The sequence below is a fragment of the Barbus barbus genome, assembly GCF_936440315.1.
Source record: "Barbus barbus genome assembly, chromosome: 2".
Classification (NCBI taxonomy): Eukaryota; Metazoa; Chordata; class Actinopteri; order Cypriniformes; family Cyprinidae; genus Barbus; species Barbus barbus.
The window spans coordinates 14,562,112-14,582,430 of record NC_136730.1 but is presented as its reverse complement, the minus strand read 5'-3'; the positions used below and the strand labels follow the sequence as shown (position 1 = coordinate 14,582,430).

General features: G+C 39.4%; 2 protein-coding genes across 2 annotated transcripts; one reads left to right on the top strand and one right to left on the bottom strand.

Moving 5' to 3' along the window:
- Positions 1 to 724: 724 nt before the first annotated feature.
- pik3c3 (phosphatidylinositol 3-kinase, catalytic subunit type 3) lies at positions 725 to 14,892 on the top strand. Its single transcript, XM_079446386.1, has 26 exons — positions 725 to 1,131; positions 3,297 to 3,485; positions 3,754 to 3,897; positions 6,556 to 6,685; positions 6,945 to 6,971; positions 7,981 to 8,067; positions 8,171 to 8,266; positions 8,764 to 8,835; positions 8,981 to 9,085; positions 9,161 to 9,253; positions 9,706 to 9,891; positions 10,117 to 10,259; positions 10,445 to 10,523; positions 10,609 to 10,676; positions 10,800 to 10,905; positions 11,364 to 11,480; positions 11,582 to 11,713; positions 11,793 to 11,921; positions 12,139 to 12,208; positions 12,316 to 12,380; positions 12,857 to 12,941; positions 13,035 to 13,109; positions 13,203 to 13,371; positions 13,804 to 13,894; positions 13,980 to 14,105; positions 14,634 to 14,892. The coding sequence occupies exons 1-26, from the start codon at positions 1,067 to 1,069 to the stop codon at positions 14,646 to 14,648; spliced, it is 2,664 nt and encodes an 887-aa protein (XP_079302512.1). The 5' UTR covers positions 725 to 1,066; the 3' UTR covers positions 14,649 to 14,892.
- Positions 14,893 to 15,286: 394 nt separating this feature from the next.
- On the bottom strand, positions 15,287 to 20,304 carry LOC306888191 (uncharacterized protein). The gene is made up of 7 exons (XM_079446371.1): positions 20,026 to 20,304; positions 19,791 to 19,911; positions 19,180 to 19,337; positions 18,629 to 18,849; positions 18,285 to 18,447; positions 18,044 to 18,153; positions 15,287 to 17,396 (listed from the first exon to the last, which is right to left on the bottom strand). The coding sequence occupies exons 1-7, from the start codon at positions 20,075 to 20,077 to the stop codon at positions 16,959 to 16,961; spliced, it is 1,263 nt and encodes a 420-aa protein (XP_079302497.1). The 5' UTR covers positions 20,078 to 20,304; the 3' UTR covers positions 15,287 to 16,958.
- Positions 20,305 to 20,319: the final 15 nt, after the last annotated feature.

Here is a 20,319-nt window from a genome sequence, read left to right as displayed (position 1 = left end):
TTAAAGGCAAGAACAGCTTGTTTTCTTAATCTTTTTATTGGCTTGGTTCTTTTTCTGCCCTCACAAACGAGGGCAAGGAACACACTTGTGTGAAGAGAAACGCAGTTTTTAGGAATTACAACCTATAGTGATGCCGATACACAAACACACCAATAAAATGTTCATTGCATTGGAGAACATACTTGGAGAATATTACGTTCATGCACCCAAAAGACAGATAGCAATTGCAAATGACTTTTCCACCTGCTGTGCAGAATGGCTGACAAAGGCCATAACCTACTGGTTTCACAGCAGATCCAACTCTCTCTCTCTCTCTCTCTCTCTCTCTCTCTCTCTCTCTCTCTCTCTGGCAAATTTTTAATACATAGAGACCACAATGGATTGCAATTTAAATAGATTTCAAACAGATTATAAGCATAATTTTTAATTTTGGGGGGATTTATGAAATACAGTAAATAATTAAATAAATTAAACATTTAAATAAATTAAACTAATACAAAAAAAATCTATGATTTACAGTAATATGCCTTAATTCAGTTTAAACTCAGAAATTTGCAAACAATTGTACTCAATGTACAACTAACATGCAATTCAAGAGGACTTTTAAACGCCTTTCGAAATGTGTCCTGTTTTACTTTCCGTTCTTAAACCAAACAGGAAGCCACCGAGATCCACCAGACCAAACAAGCCATTTCTGATCCGTTCAGTCCATACAAGTCGCTGTAGCTATCGAACGATTTGACATCGATTATTTGTGTCTGGTTACAATGTTTTCCTTTTGTAAAAGCGGACGCGATGAAGGCCTGGCAGATGCTTATTACAACTTTATTATTGTCTTAAATTAAGACTGATAGTATTTTTGATCGGCCATATTGGTTTTCATTAATCAGACACAGTTATATCAAGAATATAAAGTGCTGCGAAAAGCAAAAGCTCCAGCAGATCCAGTCTTTGCTAAAGGCCCTGTGGTTTATCTCCCACCGCCTGAGAAATCTGCATTTATTCTTTTATATCTGTTTTGTTTCATTCACTACGGTTTTTCATAACACTTCATCGATTACTGAAGATGGACACTGACAAATTTAACTATGTGTATAGTTGCGATCTGGACATAAACGTCCAACTGAAAATGTGAGTATGTTTCTGGAGCTTAGTCATTGTTTTGATTACAGAGCTGTCAAACCAGCAGAATATCAACAGAGACTGAATAACAGCACACTGCTCAAAGACAAGTCGCACGTATTATTGGAAGATGATATGTATATATGCATCGATTTGCATAATTTAATAATATGTAACTTAACACAACTTTTTTCAGCTGTGATAATAATTAGAACATTTTCTTGAACAACAGATTTCTGAATTGACACAAAACTGAAGACTGCAGTAATGGCTGCTTTGCCATCATAGGCTTAAATTACATTTGGAAATATATTAAAATAGAAACAAGTTTTTTAATGTAATATTAGATTAGATTAGATTCAACTTTATTGTCACTGTGCAGAGTACAAGTACAGAGCCAATGAAATGCAGTTAGCATCTAACCAGAAGCGCAAATAACAAAGTATATAAATAAATACAAAACATGTGTATATACATTAATTTTTATGACATATAGTGCAGTTATGAGGTAGAAGGGGAGAGACTAAGCTCAGTGCAAATGATTGTACATACAACTTAGGTTGCAAGGAAGTATAAACAGAAGGTGCATTATAAAGAGAGGTATGTAAGTAGCATATGTTTATATATGGCCAATGACCTTAACGGCATCCGGAGGTAGAAATGTGCAAGGGAATGTGCAAAATATCAGAAATGTGCAACATAACAGAGGAAACAATAAGAACATTGTGAGTGAGGAGTGCAGACAGGTTATTGAACAGTGCAGTTTTTTTTTTTAACCATTAGGTGGTCCATCTTGGATGTAGTGCTCAGCGCCTGAGATTGCAGTTCAGTAGGCTGACAGCTGAGGGAAAAAAACTATTCCTGAGTCTGCTGGTGAGACAGCGAAGACTCCTATAACGTCTCCCAGATGGGAGAGGAGTGAACAGTCTGTGACTGGGGTGAGAGGAGTCTTTGATGATACTTCTCACTCTCCTTAGGCAGCGTTTGTGGTAAATGTCTTTGATGGAGGGTAGCCCGACACCAGGGGTGTATTGGGCAGTTTTCACCACCCGCTGGAGGGCTTTCTGGTCCAAAACAGTGCAGTTGCCATACCACATTGTGATGCAGTTTGTGAGAATGCTTTCAAAACATGCATTCAATATGTGACCCGGAATGGAGATTTAAGTGAAGTGAAGTGACATACTGCCAAGTATGGTGACCCATACTCGGAATTCGTGCTCTGCATTTAACCCATCCAACGTGCACACACACAGCAGTGAACACACACACAGCAGTGAACACACACACACACACCGTGAACACACACCCGGAGCAGTGGGCAGCCATTTATGCTGCGGCGCCTGGGGAGCAGTTGGGGGTTCTTGCTCAAGGGCACCTCAGTCGTGGTATTGAGGGTGGAGAGAGCGCTGGACATTCACTCCCCCCACCTACAATCCCTGCCGCCCGAGACTCGAACCCACAACCTTTGGATTACGAGTCCGACTCTCTAACCATGAAGCCACGATTTATACATCATCTGAAAGCTGAATAAAGAAGCTTACCATTGTGTGGTTGGTTAGGATAGGACAATATTTAGCTGAGATAGAAATATTTGAATATCTGGAATCTGAGGGTGCCAAAAATTCAAAATAAAAAAAAATATTGAGAAAATCGCCTTGATGTCCTTAGCAATGCATATTACTAATCAAAAATTAAGTTTTTGGTATATTTATGGTAGGAAATGTACAAAATATCTTTGATCAATAAACATGATCTTTACTTAATATCCTAATCATTTTTTGCATAAAAGAAAAATCAATAATTTTTACCCATACAGTGTATTTTTAGCTATTGCTACAAATATACCCATGCTGCTTGTGACTGTTTTTGTGGCCCAGGGTCACATATTTCCCATATTTCTGTTTAATATTACTGCTCAAATCAATGCAGCCTTGGTGAGCAGAAGAGATGTTTTTCAAAAACTTAAAAACAGCATCAGATCATATAAAGTGTCATGGAAAAGTTAAGGAAATCATTGATCAAGTAGTTTTGTAACTCTGCTGTCTTTTTGCAATATTTCTCACCATTTAAGAGGTACAGTATGCAAATTCCTTACTTCAGAAAGCAAATGTCTTGACATTGTGCTGTGTCCTGACTGGGCAGAAATGGTATCTCCTTTCTGTTCTTTTTTGCAGAGGCAGTCTGGAGGGCAAGAGAGAGCAGAAGAGCTATAAATCTCTGCTTGAGGACCCCATGCTGCGATTCTCGGGACTCTATCAGGAGAGCTGCTCTGACCTGTACGTCACCTGTCAGGTGTTTGCCGAGGGCAAGCCTCTCGCTCTGCCTGTACGAACGTCTTACAAGGCCTTCAGCACTCGCTGGAAGTACGTAGATTTATCAGTGGTTAATCTATATATCACACTGTGGCTCACTTTATGCTCATGTGATTCAATATTGAGTCAGAAACCAAACCAGATCAGAGATGCTTTGCTGAGATATGTAGCATATATTTTTGTACCCTATCATTCTCTCACATACTTGCACAATAAATGACTGATTTTAATACCTTCAGAGTTCATTTGTTCACATATTATATTTGAGTCACATATTATATTTTGTCACATTATTATTGTTGTCTTCTCTCCACCTTAGCTGGAACGAGTGGCTTAGGCTGCCAGTGAAGTACCCTGACCTGCCTCAGAGTGCCCAGGTTACTCTAACAGTTTGGGATGTGTATGGACCCGGCCGAGCCACGCCTGTTGGGGGCACAACAGTCACCCTGTTTGGGAAATATGGGTAAGGGTCTAATGTTTACAGTTTTGTTAATCAGAAATATAACCCAAAAATGTCATATAATTGAGTGCTTTAGTGGCCGGCCACCTTTTTTTTAAAAATTTTTTTAAGCTGTGCTGGGTCCAGATTTTTTTTTTACCTTTAATTTTTCCCTTGATTTAAAAAAATTCTTCATTAAAGCAATCATTTGACTCTGAAGACTGGCTGCTAAAAATTCAGATTTTCTATCACAAATGATCATAAATGATGTTTTAAAATATATTGTGGCGGGAGGAGCCAACGACAGACACAGTGGGCGTGGCGTCAAGCCTCGGAGAGGTTTTTTATTAAACAAAATATTAAAATAAAGTGTCCAAAGGGGGAAAAGTGTCCAAAATAAACAGGGATCTGGTGTCCTCGTTGTGCTGCGGGGCTCGTGAAGGAAGGCAGTGTTCAGGAGGGAAGGGTCCAGGTAAGGGGCGGAGTCCGGCGGCCGCACGCGCTCCCGTCTGGAGGTCCCGGGGCGCGGGTGACGGCGGCTTCTGTGGCGGCTTCGTCCAACTCCTTGATCCCCGGGTGCTCGACGGGATTCCACGGCCCGGCGTCCTCGCCCGACGGCCGTATCGCGGCTGCGGTGTCGGCCGGACTGCGGGTCCGGCCGCTCGCGTCTCTGGCGGCGGCGGGTAGTTCCCTCTACGCACCCTTTCCTGGACCCACGAGGACACCAGCGTGCATGCACGGGGAAGAGACCGGTCTCTCGAGGAGAGGCGCGTTCGGCATTTAACGGCGGCGGTGATGAGGCTCTATTCACGTCAGGTGCGCCTCATCACACGCCGCCAGCCCTGGCTGTTTCAGCGCCCCTCCTCTCTCACACACCCACTCCTGTCGGGAGCCTGGTGAAGGGCGGCGAATATGGGACGGGGTGGTGATGATGGACAGGGGGGAGGCAGCCGACTCGTCACATTCCCCCCCCCAAGCGACATCCCCGTCCTAGGGTCGCCGCCCACGCAGGAGTGCTACCTTCCTCAACCAGGCTCCAGCGGTCGGAGTGGGCGGGGCAGGGATTCCTCTCCGGGCAACGCTCACTCTCGCACCGCGCCGGAACCGGGACAGAGAAACCGGGTATTAGTTGTCAGCCTCAACCAGCCACAGGGTAAATGACCAACAGAAAGAACGTCACTTACCCCTTTGGTGGCTGGGAGGCTGTCCCCGTCGTTCCTCTGTCCCCGTGCGGGTTCCACGGCTTTTTGCGAGCGAGAGGGGATGACGTCATCAGATGTTGCCCAACTGCGCTGTCTAGGCTCCGCCTGCCCGCATTCTCCACCACTGTGGCGGGAGGAGCCAACGACAGACACAGTGGGCGTGGCGTCAAGCCTCGGAGAGGTTTTTTATTAAACAAAATATTAAAATAAAGTGTCCAAAGGGGGAAAAGTGTCCAAAATAAACAGGGATCTGGTGTCCTCGTTGTGCTGCGGGGCTCGTGAAGGAAGGCAGTGTTCAGGAGGGAAGGGTCCAGGTAAGGGGCGGAGTCCGGCGGCCGCACGCGCTCCCGTCTGGAGGTCCCGGGGCGCGGGTGACGGCGGCTTCTGTGGCGGCTTCGTCCAACTCCTTGATCCCCGGGTGCTCGACGGGATTCCACGGCCCGGCGTCCTTGCCCGACGGCCGTATCGCGGCTGCGGTGTCGGCCGGACTGCGGGTCCGGCCGCTCGCGTCTCTGGCGGCGGCGGGTAGTCCCCTCTACGCACCCTTTCCTGGACCCACGAGGACACCAGCGTGCATGCACGGGGAAGAGACCGGTCTCTCGAGGAGAGGCGCGTTCGGCATTTAACGGCGGCGGTGATGAGGCTCTATTCACGTCAGGTGCGCCTCATCACACGCCGCCAGCCCTGGCTGTTTCAGCGCCCCTCCTCTCTCACACACCCACTCCTGTCGGGAGCCTGGTGAAGGGCGGCGAATATGGGACGGGGTGGTGATGATGGACAGGGGGGGAGGCAGCCGACTCGTCACAATATACATAAAAAAACAGTTTAAATTGTAATAATATTTCACAGTATTACTCTTTTTTTACTGTATCTTAGATCAAATAAATGCAGCCTTTAAGATAAAGCTTAAGATAATTATTTTTCTTTTTTTACCAACCCTAAACCTTTGCACAGTAAAAATACAGTGCAGGACAATTCCATCCCACCATTCTCTTCTACAAGTCTCTTCCACCAGTCTCTTTTACCAGTCTGATATGTTTGCACAAAATTAAAGTTTGGCATCCAAATATTTTTTACATATGTTAGTAAGGCAAACACACCAATTATTGCACTTGAATGCTTTGCTGAGTTGGCAAAAACAAAATTGAGTTTACAAATAATTTGGTGTCATACTTTTCGTGATACTACTTTTGGATTTTTTTCAGAATATATATGATTCATATCTTCACTTCAATGAAAATTTCATTGTCTTCCAGAGTTTAGGGTGCATATAACCACTACATTCAGAATCTGTGATTATGTCAATTCACATTAATAAAATCTGTACATGTTAAAATAGAAGGTGAGGTGTTATTAATTCTATAGGAATGAGATTATTATCGCAAAAGAGATTATTTTCCACAAAGGTTTGCACACCGCTACTTTTATACATTTGTTATTCCCCCTTATCTATCTCCATCTCTCTCACTCTGTCTACTAGAATGTTCCGGCAGGGCATGCACGATCTGAAGGTGTGGCCGGGTGTGGAGGGTGATGGCAGTGAGCCCACTAGTACACCAGGAAGGACCAGCAGCACTCTGTCAGAGGACCAGATGGGCCGTCTGGCCAAGGTCAGTTGATGGATTGGGGAGTGGAGGAGCCCAGCTGAGACAGAAACTGAAGAAATATGCCTGTGGACAGTTACTGTACATGAGGGATATGTTAAATGAAAAGTGGGTGGCGGCAGGGAGGGATAGGTGGATATGCTGATTGTGTTTATAGATTACCCAATTTGTGGAAAGAATGACAATTGAGAATGTGTGTTGTTGCGAGGGTGTGTGCTTGTGTGTGTTCTGTCAATGGACATATTTTAACTGCCCTCTGTTCCAGGGCCCAGACCTGGAGATACTTAGTGACGTGAGTATGAGAGAAAACAGGACAGGAATGCTGAATGTATGTGTGTGTGTGTGTGTGTGTGTGTGTGTGTGCGTGCGCGTGTATGAGTGTTTGCTTGTCTCATATATTTGTCGGCAAGATATAGGACAAGCTATGTATTTAGCTTGTTTAATTTGACCCACATTTTCACAAATAGGAGGAGTATGTTATTTTCTGTGTCTTGGACTTGGACATTTTTGCTGCTTGACCTCACCATTTTTTTAATTCAACATTATATACATATTTATATATATATATTTGAGAATATATTTGCAACAGTGTACAGGTTCAGGGGAATCCAAGGATTAGAACCAATTTTTATGACACTATAAATGATTTTTTTTTAAATATGGCAGTTCAAATATAGCATTTTTTATTTTAATTTACAATTGTTGAACTCATTACAACCATGTAAACTGGAAGATCAATCATGTCTTTAATGTATAACCAGATGTTCACCCACTTAAAAAACAGTTCCACATCAAAAGGAGGATTTAGAAAAATGAACAGTCTAAATAAAAAAGATTTTTGTGCTGGATAATTATTTTAAGTCAGAATGATTTGTTGTGGATACCGTTGATGTATAACTTGTAACTTGTTTTGAAGTGAGAACATTCCTTGAAATAATCATGAATGTCATGGACATTATGTTTAGCCACTAAAACACATGTTTGGCCGGTTAAACAAAGTCCTCTTAGACTTATGCTGGCCTTTAGATGAGATGTGTTATTGTACTAACTATTACTAACTGTTTGTTTAGAAAGGGCTGAGTCATCTTGGTGTGCTACTTACTTTGCGCTGGCCCCCCCTGAATGTCCTTTGGCTAATGAGCTTTTTGTGTGCTTTTGCACGCTGACACGCCGCTGTCATATGATTGGTTAAAGGATTGTGCACACAACGTCTTAGTTGTGTCTTAGTCTTGCAAACATTTCTATGTTGTCTATTTCTTTAAGTCTTCCTCTTTCTTTCTTTGCCTCTCTGTCTCTCTCAGTTAACAAAAGCTCATCGTCAGGGGCACATGGTTAAAGTAGACTGGCTAGATCGCTTGACCTTCAGAGAGATTGAAATGATCAATGAGGTGAGTGCTTTTGGGGTAAAAAGTGTCACAATATGAAGCCACTGTCATTTTTGCTACCTCTGTGTAAAGCTTGATTAGTGAAGCTTGTGTTTTTTATTTACAGAGTGAGAAACGTAGCTCTAATTTCATGTACCTCATGGTGGAATTCCCTCGAGTCAAAAGCGGTGAACGAGAATACAGCATTGTTTATTACGAAAAGGTATATCTTTTTTCTCTATATTTTTCGATATTAAGTCAATATTGATTCAAAAAATGTTTTACTTGTTGTTTACTTTAATGTTTACTTCCCTGTTAATGCATGCTTCATCAAAATCTATTTACCTTGTAAATAACTACTTTTTGGTTGACTAGGATATTGTTGTAGAGAAAGCAGCTTTTCAGAAATCTTGCCAATCTTAAACAGAGCAATTTAATTCTGGTTAATGTAATACATAATACAATTTAGTTAGAAAAAAGCAGTCCCTCAAAATTAGCAGTCAGGAATGCCTTGATGGGTAAAAATGAGCCCCAACTTTTTTTCTGTTACAGAATTTAAATATGTTGTAGATGCCATTTTATGTTGACTTTAAATTAGTGATAATCAAGATTTTGCAAAGCAGTGTAGTTCACTATTTAAAATTCTTCATCTAATAGTTCACCTTCCTTTATCTAGCACTTGTTAAATTTCAGTGGTTTTAAGCCTCTCTCATTTTACAGGATGCAGATGAATCCTCCCCTTTGCCGACCAGTTCAGATATTGTGAAAGTCCCCGACCCTCAGATGTGCATGGTGAGTGGAAATAAAAAAAAAAAAAATAAGTCTATTATCTTGGGTTTATGGGTTTGAGAATCTGTGTTGGCACTTGATAAGGTTAAGAATAATTTCATTTAAAATGATAAAGTTGGTACCTGATGGTGTTGGCATTCTGTTGCAGGAGAACCTTGTGGAGAGTAAGCATCATAAACTAGCTCGTAGTTTACGCAGCGGACCATCTGACCACGATCTCAAACCGAATGCAGCCACGCGCGATCAACTCAATGTTAGTGATAAAGACAAATAGAAGTACACAAGAAATCTTCTCAGATGTCTTTATAATACAGTTTTTCTGTCATAGATAATAGTGAGCTACCCACCCACTAAACAACTGAGTTCTGAGGAACAGGACCTTGTGTGGAAGTTTAGATACTACCTCACCACACAGGAAAAGGTGAGTGAAGACATTTAAAACCATTTGAAAGTTTGGGGTCAGTTATACTTTTATTTAGCAACAGCACATTAAATTGAACAAAAGTACAGTAAATGTTAGAAAATATTCTGTTTCACGCATGTCAAATTGCATCATAATTTCCACAAAAATATTAAGCACAACTGTTGATAATGACAAGAACATTTTTGAGCACCAGATCACCATAGTAGAATGATAGGAACTGAAGACTGGAGTAATGAAACAGAAAATAGTAATATGCCACAATATTACTGTTTTATCGTATTTTTAATTTTAAAAATGTAGCACTGGTGAGCAGGCAAATCAAAAGTCTTAGCAACCACAAACTTTTGAAATTGTTCATATAGGTGCCAGTTTTGTCCCCAGAGTAACAGGATGGTATCTCAATAGTAGTCTGTGTCCAGACAAGATCTCATTTGTTGGTGTGTTTTTAGGCTTTGACCAAGTTCCTGAAGTGTGTGAACTGGGATCTGCCCCAGGAGGCCAAACAGGCCCTGGAGCTGCTGGGAAAGTGGCGGCCGATGGATGTGGAGGATTCCTTGGAGCTGCTGTCCTCTCAGTTCACCAACCCCACTGTCAGACGCTACGCTGTTGCGAGGCTGCAGCAGGCTGATGATGAGGTAAAGTCTATGTGTTTGTGTATGTGTGTTAGATTGTCAGTGGTTTAGATACATAACATTTGTAAAAAGATCTTTGTGCGTCAAATTATGTTATGCTTTCATAAGCAGTATTAAGTATACTTAAATACACACACCATTAAAAATGGTAATCTTTGGGAACAACTGACAACTTTTAGGGACAACTGATTCCTCTGTAAATGCATGTAATTCTGATTATCCTTGTAGGATCTGCTAATGTACTTGCTCCAGCTGGTGCAGGCATTGAAATATGAGAACTTCAATGATATCCATGGTGGATTGGAGCCTGCCAGTAAGAGAGACAGTCAAGGGGTTCTGACAGAGAGCTCAACAATAGGAGATCTGGACAGGTCAGCTACGTACTTAAAGAACATGCGTCTGAGTTTTTTCCCCAAATCAATTATACATTACTTTGCTTAGAATTACAAATGCTTTCAAAATCTGAATGTACAGTCCTCAAAGGTAGTTGGAATTCTAAAAACATTGCAAATTTATAAACAAAAAATCGTGAGGCTTACAGTGATTTATTTTTCAGTTCCCAGATGGCATCAACCGTCACTGTGATGCCCAGCATGCAGAAAGGCAAAGAGGGAACAGATGGTGAGAATCTAGAGGTAAGTGTAAAAAGCCCCCCACTAATTTGTGATGCACAGTGGATGTGAAGATTATGTAACAGTGTATGTGACCTGTGTTCCACAGCAAGATCTGTGCACCTTCCTTATATCACGTGCCTGCAAAAACTCTACACTGGCAAACTATTTATACTGGTGAGTAATGGATCAAGATGTTTTGCAGCTCTGTACTTACAGTATCTACAACAATGTGCCAGTTTTGCCGACTCCGTATTAAAGATTTATAAGAAAATATTTGGACATTGTCTTCCACTGCAGGTATGTAATTGTGGAGTGTGAGGATCAGGACACACAGCAGAGAGACCCCAAAACCCATGACATGTACCTCAATGTAATGAGGCGGTTCAGTCAGGCTCTGCTCAAGGTACATTCACATTCTGACCCACATGGACTATAACAAAGTAATGTGATTAATGTAAACTAATGTTCAGAAGTCGGTATGGGGTCATAAGATTGCGGTCGATAAGATTCTTGAAATATTTTTTGAATGAAGTCTCCTATTCTGTAATATTTTGAAATATTATTAGAATTTAAATAAAGCTGAATTTTCAGCAACCATTACTCCAGTTTTCAGTGTCACGTGATCCTTCAGAAATCATTCTAATATCGGGTGCTTAAGAAACATTGGTATCAATGTTGAAAACTGCTGCATAATTTAACTGTGAAATATGTTTGATCAGTTTTTTTCAATTTAAAATACAAAAACAAAAAACATATATCTGAAGGATCATGTGACACTGAAGACTGATGAACAAAAAGTTCAAAAGAAGAACCTGTTTTTAAAACTTTTTCACAATATGTGATGTTTATGTCTGTTTCCAGGGTGATAAGAGTGTGAGAGTGATGCGCTCCCTTCTGGCCGCCCAACAGACGTTTGTAGACAGATTAGTGCAGCTCATGAAAGCCGTTCAGAGAGAGAGTGGAAACCGCAAGAAAAAGGTGTGCAACACTTTAAAAGCTGCTGTAGACAATGAGAAATCGTTGATAGTTTTTGGTGACGTTATGAAGTTGTATCATTTGGTTCTTTCTGTCTCTGACAAACGGAGCGATTACAGGGCCTGTTGGCTGATAATGAGAAGGTGAATCTGTCAGAGATCGAGCCTATCCCTCTTCCTCTGGAGCCACAGATCCGGATCAAAGGGATCATACCTGAGACTGCAACACTCTTTAAGGTATTGTGCTTCATTCATATCCATTGCATTGTCACACATGCACCTGTCAACCCCTGACTTCTGTTTTTCTCTCTTCCAGAGTGCTCTGATGCCAGCAAAGCTCATCTTTAAGACGGAGGATGGAGAGCAATATCCTGTCATCTTCAAACATGGAGATGACCTGAGACAGGACCAGCTCATCCTGCAGATTATTTCACTTATGGACAAGGTCTAAAGTCTTTTCATCTCATCACACAGTACCAAAAGAACACAGTTTACGTCACCATTCATTAATGTCTTCTTACGTTCCTGCACACACAAAAACCCTATTTTCTTCATAGACGTCTGACGATTTTATATAAAGCTACCACTGAATTAAAAACATTAGTTGTAATTAAATTTTTAGTTAATTGTTATCAATATTTTCTCAACGTTCTCTTTAACAGTTGCTGAGGAAAGAGAATTTGGACCTAAAGTTGACTCCATACAAAGTTCTTGCGACCAGCACCAAACACGGTCAGTACTGCTTTACTTTTTGCGTGCAGAACAAACCCACGTACCTGTCAGTTCACATAGAGTATGGGAGTTTCATTTTACTCTAGATGCCAATGATTTGTCTGCAGGTTTTATGCAGTTTGTGCAGTCAGTACCTGTGGCTGAGGTTTTGGCAACTGAAGGCAACATTCAGGTAATGCAATGTATGAAGAACTGGAAGACCAAATTCCTGCAAAGTTTGGATTTGAGCCTAATTAAACACTCCTGAACCTGCTAATTAAGGTTTTCGGGATCACTAGAAACTTCCTAGCAGGTGTGTTGAAGCAGATTGATGCTAAGTAGAATCGGACACCTCTGCAGTACATGTTCATAATAAGAACTACCCAGTTATTTCAAATTGAAAATTTGATATGGCCTAGCACAGTTAGTAAATACTAGAGGCCTCATTTAAATAAAAATAAAACGTGCATGTGCTGTGTATGGTATTGGATAATATACTTCTATATAATACATTTTTTTAGTAATTGTTCAATAATTTTTGTGGATGAAACACATTTCTCTGTGTTTATTTCTAATACATCTAAAGAATGAAGTCTCTACATCTAATATCTCTATATCTAAAGAATGAATAATCTTGAATTTCTGTTGATAAACTGTGTCTGCATGCAGAGTTTCTTCCGAAAGCACGCTCCGAATGATAAAGGGCCATACGGCATCAGCTCTGAAGTCATGGACACATATGTTAAAAGCTGTGGTGAGCCTCAGTTTCTGAATCCATTAGTACTATGTTTAGCTCATCATTTATTTAGTATTTTAAAAATATACTATATCATGATCTATGTTTCAGCGGGCTATTGTGTCATCACATACATCCTAGGGGTTGGAGACAGACATCTAGACAACTTGCTTCTCACAAAGACTGGTACCTTCCACAAATGCACCATGATTTTAATGACTTGCAAGCACAGAAAATACAAACTGATTGTATATGCTGATCTGTCTCTCTGGCTTTCAGGGAAACTGTTTCATATCGATTTTGGATATATTTTGGGTCGGGACCCTAAACCCCTGCCACCCCCCATGAAGCTGAGCAAGGAGATGGTGGAGGGGATGGGGGGCATGCAGAGTGAACAATACCAGGAGTTCAGGAAACAGTGCTACACTGCCTTCCTGCACCTGCGCAGGTGAGTTACAAACGGAAGACATACACGCTAATATTTAAAAGTTTGACTTTTTGAAAGAAATTAATACATACAGAATTGATGCATTAAAATTGATCAAAAGTGGCAGTCTATATTCATAATAATAAGAATTGTTCTTGAGTACCAAATCAGCATATTAGAGGAATTGAAATGAAAGATCATGTCACACAAAATACTGCTGCTGAAAATTCTGCTTTGTTTAAATGACATTTTAAAATGTATTAAACTAGAGAAGTTATTTTAAGTTGTAATAATATTTCACAATATTACTCTTTTTGGTCAAATAAAATGGTACCTTGGTAAGCATAACAAACTTTTTTCAACATTACTGACCCCAAACTTCTGAATTGTAGTGTACTTCATTATGTATTATATCAGACTAAATCATAACTTTTTTTCTCTCTTCATATGCAGATACTCAAATCTCATTCTGAATCTGTTCTCTCTGATGGTGGATGCAAATATTCCAGACATTGCACTGGAGCCTGACAAAACCGTAAAAAAGGTATGTATGGTCCTCACATTTTGTCTCCAAAACTTTACTTTACAGAGGTAAAATCAGCTGTTCATTCTTTGCCCGCCCACTGCAGGTTCAGGACAAGTTTCGATTGGACCTCTCAGATGAGGAGGCGGTGCATTATATGCAGAGTCTGATTGATGAGAGCGTAGGTGCTCTGTTTGCTGCAGTGGTTGAACAGATACACAAATTTGCACAGGTGTGTATGTTTCCTCATTTTGTCCTTTTTGAAAAATCAGCATGGAAAACGGCAAAGCCTGTTGTCTTTAATAATACATTTTAGGATGTTACTGAAGATAAGCTCTGTTGCTGTTAGCATTTTTATGGTTGGCTCCAGTGTTTTTTGTTTTTTTTTCAATTTTGTTGAATTGAAAGCCAATCTTCAGATTTTGGTCATTTAGATTTCACAGGAAATTGCATAGTGTGTGATCGACTTTGGTTTTTTGTAAGCTTCAGTCTGGATTCCTATTCCTATCCTATTATATTCCTATAATCTAACTGCAGAATATTTTGAGCTGATTCAAGAATACATATTTCATTTTTCTCCTAGCAATGAGGCTCACTTTTCTGCTCAGATTTTTAAACTTGTGTAGTGTATTCCAGAATTAACAAAGTTCACAATTCTTTTTATCTGCTACTTTTATTTACCAGCACAGAAACTCAAAATGGCAAATAGCGGAACATTAGTAGGCACCGTTTTCTAATGTTTCATGTTTGAAATCCACAGTATTGGCGCAGATGAGGTGATCTCATGGAGGCTGATTCTCACAGTATCAGTGAGCAACAGATAGATGGACGGCAGCAACAAATGAATGGAGAAGAGAAATGGACACGTGCCAAGGCCACACTAATGACATCATGTTTTCACCATTCAGGCACTAGGTCTTGACTTTTACTGAATATCTTTGTATATATATAAAATTGTAATAAAATGAACTGTATATGTAAAAAAAAAAAAAAGACAGCCAAATAAAGATTCCAACTTTAGCTTTTGTGTTTACTGTCTAGTATTCATTTACATTATACTCACTTTAAAGTTCAAACGCTCATATAAAACATTTATAGTCTGTGTTTGTAGAAAACTGATTGGTGTTTTGGTTTTTTTTTCCAATAATAGTTCAAATTATTTATTCAAAAATGAATGATCTGTTAAATATATGAAATCCTTGACTAGGCTGTTATTCGTTTAGGCGTGTCCTTCTGTTACAATGAGTGGTTCTGATATGGTGGTTTTAAAGGTTTCTCTGGATGAGGATATGCACAATTCTTTACTGCAGTGTGAGTCAGTTAGTGAGTCACCCCTTCCTATGAGGAGAGTTCTCTATGGTGCAGCGTATGTATAGAAATGTGCCAATGGTTAATAATGACACTACGGTTATGCAAAGTTCAAAATTTATTGTACTTTTCTTGGACCATATAGGTTCTATGGATTAAATCTTGGACCCACCATCAGTGTCCAAACATAAATCACACTAAGCAACTCTAATTCAAGTTTATCTTTTGAAATTACAAGCCTGAATGGATATATTTACTGTCAGTAAGTGTTTAAAAATCATTCTATTCATTAGCAATACCACTTATGAAGAAACATGCTACATGGACACAAAGTACATGATCTTTCAGTATGCCACAAAAATATATAGTGATGAAGAATATATATATTTGGTAAATACGCGAGTACTGGTTTGGCTTGCAATTCTTTTTTTGCCTACGGTATACATGTATGCATGTTGTTTTTCAGGCTTGTGGGCTGTGGTTTATTAAAGCTGAACTAAAACCATGCAGACTTTTTTCCATTCTGCTACATTTGGTCAACAAGAAACTTGACATTTAAAGCTCGAGTCGTCTGTTGAGTGTAATAGCAGTGAATATCTGCATTTTAGAAATGAGTTTGGAGGTGACATATTTGTCACCCGTGGTTATGGCTTCAGAAAAAGTCCAAAAACAAACTTCCCCTTGTAACTTATTATTCTACAACAATTTACCGTTCCCACTGTTACAGTACCAAAATTCAACTGAACACAATTAGACCTCACAAAGTTTAATTATTGTCCATGTGTACTTTCTCACAAAGGAGGAAATATGCATAATTCCATATGAAGCAACAATACACTTTCCAGAACCTAGAGTCTCACTTGTTTCCTGGGAGTATTTCCATAATTGTTCCAGAGAACAAGCAAGATGAGCAGAAATTGTGCACCTTTGCATGGTTAACTGTGAGACATGTCTGCAAAAAATGAGTCAAAATAGGGCAACTTTGAGTCAGAAGTAAAAAATATGGATCCAAAAAAAAAATTTAATTCAAGCCATACAGAAAGCATACCATATACTCACAGTTGCCCGAAAATAACACTGCTCCTCACAGGGACAGCATAAGGATTTATTGTGCTCTGAGTCACTGGACTGTAGGGGGGATCCCAAACAAACCGTGAAGGGGAATAATAATAATAATAATGAATGACTGCTAGATTCAGGTCAGTGACATTTGACCATTGATATACACATGCATGAGGAACGTGCATGATGTGACAATTCACCCCAAAGTAAAGGGAGTACGTGGTGAACTCAACATTACCCGACCTAAGTCACCCAGATGAAGGACATATATTAAAGTCAGCATGAACTTTAAAATCCCCCTTTCTATAATAATAATAATAATCCAAAATTTTGAATCAAATTTTCATAACTGGATCTTCAGGTGAAAACAAAAATGTCTCTCTGGTGATGTATGACTTCTACAAGCTCACATTTATCTGCCTTCATTTCCAAACAACAACGATTAATAGAATCAAGGGTTGTCTTTTTTTCAAATAGCAAGTCACAATCAGATGTACATCACCACACAGAAGAAAAGATCTGTTGCTACGTCCATTTCATTGCAATAACTATAGTTAGTGGGCAAAAGGGCTGATTCACATTGTCGCAAATTAATAGCACCAAAAAAAGCATTAAAAACTGTACACAAAGCAAATTTCTATCTCAAGTTATTTTAACATTTAAAAAAAAACATAGTAGTTTTCAATTTGCTTGGATGTCTTCTACAACCTCATATTCAGTTTTCCCCACATGACATCTTCAGACCACTCTGGGTCTTCAGTTGAATCTCATCCTGTTGAGTGTGTTCCACTCGCACCGAGCTCAGAGGAATGTCTCTGGATGACGATAAATGATTCTGATATGGACATCCCACCTCTGGTTCTAGAATTGGATGCGATGGTAACAGATGAAACTCGTCATGTTGGACTTCTGTGCTCAACTCTTCATACTCCGCAGATTCCTCAGTGCAGTCTGGATTGTCCAGGATGGGGCTTGTGTAATATCCATTTCCCAGGCTTTGGGTGTTGTAATAAGATGTCTGGTTGTCCATGAGTGTGAAGCCAGAGAGGGACACAACTGAAACATGGTCACCCTCAGAGTTCTCGTTGTGTGGGGCAACCTTACTAGAGTCAATGAAAGTCTTGTTCTGAAGTTCCAGGTCTCGAAGCAAAGCCTGAAAACACACAATAGGTTTGGAATTTTAAACGTAAAACACCTAAAATGGTCACTGAAAATCATACTTAGTTCATAAATGCATTGAATGCAGATAAAAGGGTTCCTGACAGATTAAACAAAAGCATATCTATAGATTTTCATGACTGTTGTTCCAAGAGTGCTCAAATGGACACAAAAATGGATATGTTTTGCCTATTCATGAAAATGCAACAGCTAATTATTTGTTTGGTCTTGGAGAAAATGGGAAAACAAAAATATTTTCTATGGTCTCCCTTGTCCCTCTATAGAGCTTTCATTCTCAACCTTTTTGACTGTATTAATGACAAAGCTGCTTGTTTTCAAACTTTTTTTTTTTTTCTAAGTAATTGGGAGTAGTGCTGTCTTTAGTTGATTTTGTGATTTCTTATATTTCAAGAACGGTATTGTTTTATAAAACATTAGTTATTACTTAAATTTTGTCACCCTGTTCCCTGGTGCAGAACCACTGCTATAGAGCTTTTTTTTAACCCTGCTTTTATTGGGAACTATTTTCAGCTTTTTGAATAAAAAAAACTAGTCCTTTTTATTGTTTAACTAAATAAAGTAAATTACTCAATATTAACAAGCAATAACACACTTGCAATCATGCTCATGTAAGTCCAGTACCAAAGATTTGGGCAGGGGACGTTCAGATGCAGCACACCATCTCCAGGCCAGAAAAAACACTAAGCCAAGAGTGATGAGAACAGCACACACAATCACGACGATGAGGCTTTCTGAAGAACACACAAACACACACATGCATTAGTGCCGGCACCAAATGAACACAAATGTGCAAAAAAATAAATGTGTATTGTATCATTACATTACAAAATAAGTAAAAACACAGTGTAAAAACAACGCACACCGTTATTTGCTGGTATGTAAACACACTTCGGGATGCTCGGGGGAGAAGAGGCCAGCACACCCTCAACTGTGAAGTTGGCCACAGCACAGTACACTTGCCCTGGTGTAAGAAAACCAAATTCCACCTTGAATGGGGTTTCATCCAGCACTTCAGCAGTGTGTGCCTTCAAGAAAAATGAATTACAATAAAACAATGGAACTCTAATTTCTTATCTAAATGTAAACAATTATACAGTAAATAAATAAATGATAGATACAAGTTTAATAAACCTCTGTTTATAAATAAACAAAACAGAGGTTAAAAAGTAGGGTTAAAGGGAAGTAAAGATGAAAAGAGAAGTGCACCTGTGTGTCTGAGAGTTTCTGTTTGTTGTATAGAGTGACTGTGGCCTGGAGACGTTTAAACTCAGTTAGGGGACAGGAGCATCCCATCTCCTCCTCTTCCTCATAATATTCACCATCTTTAAAGCAGTTTACGGATGGAGAACATGGAAAATGAACAGTCACCCAGAGACTTCCACTGGCCATGGAGATTTTTATGGAGGGCGGGCTGAATTTGGCAGCAGCTAGCAAAAAATATGTAAATAAAAAGAAAAAGAACAATCTTACTCAACACCATTTTTCATAATAATAATAATAGTAACATTAATTATATAATGAATTAATATAATTAGTCATCTTTATAATAACGTTATTATAATTCACATTTTAACTAATTATTTTCCTATTATATTAATTACAGACAGACATTAGATGTTTTAAAACACATTATGTATCATGAGTGAATGTATTTCTGTAGTTTAACCCAAACTTTTCAACAAAATCAAAATCTTTTCAAGGTTTTTGCAATTTTCCTTATTTTTGACCTTGATTTCTCAAATATGTGGAATACTTACAGTCATTCATAGGATCGCATAACCAAGTTTCATTAATCCAGAGAGATTCAGATGCCAGTCTGATGAAGTTGTAGCTGTCTAAGCTCGGAAATACATGTGACAGATCACAGCTTTGCCGGGAAATCTGGATGCAGCCTGAAACATTTATCCATGATGTACTGCAACACAAACACATAATATAAAGGACACTTTATAAAGATGCCAAGTTAATTCTTTACGGTGATCATCTGGCCATTCACCTTCTGCAAACCTATGTGAAACAAACAGACATTTATGACTTTCGATTTCTTAAAAAATGTGACCTATCCACTGGGCATGATTTTAGAAAAAAGAAAGCAAGTATCACAAAGAGCGCTTGTGAGTCATTTTCTTTTTCAGTTGTAATTCAAAGGAAACCAACAGCGTGCCTGAAGTGATAACAACAGCGTATCTGCTCTGGGGTGATGAGCCTGGATTGTTTCTCGCTGTGGTTTTCTGCTAAACCACACAGTTTCATCTCTCACCCCAGTGCTCTCCGCTCCACACTCTCATTTCTCCTCTAAACAACATCTTCCACATCATTCATAGTTGCTTGTGTGGATCTAAACTCCTTTTGTGTGTAGATGACTCACCGGTGTGTCTTGCTCAAGACAGTGTAAGTCGTTTTAGGATTGGCATCAGGGCAACCCCACTCAAGATGGCATCCGAAATTGATTGTATGCAAGCTGATGTTACAGACAGAGACTGCAGATTCTAAACGAAACATGAAAACAAGAACATGTCACACCTGTGTATGTCACAGACATGATCTGAAATCATACAGTACACCAAATGAAAGAAACTCTTCACACTGAAAAATGTACTCACCTATATTCAACACCAACAGAAAGAAACATAAGTTTAGGAGAGCGACAGGCATCCCCACAACAGAATACTATTTTATGAAAAAAATAAATAAATAAATAAATAAAATAGCTCTATTTATCAAAATGCCATAGCTGAAATATCTGATATCTCTACAAAGCTGACTAACAAAAAATAGTAACTATAATGACATAAAAAAAGAAATAAATTTGACCTTAAACAAAAGAATGGAGAGATTTCATTAGCTGTTACTTTCAGTGAGTGAACAAGAAAAAGTGAGACGAGGACAGCTGTCAC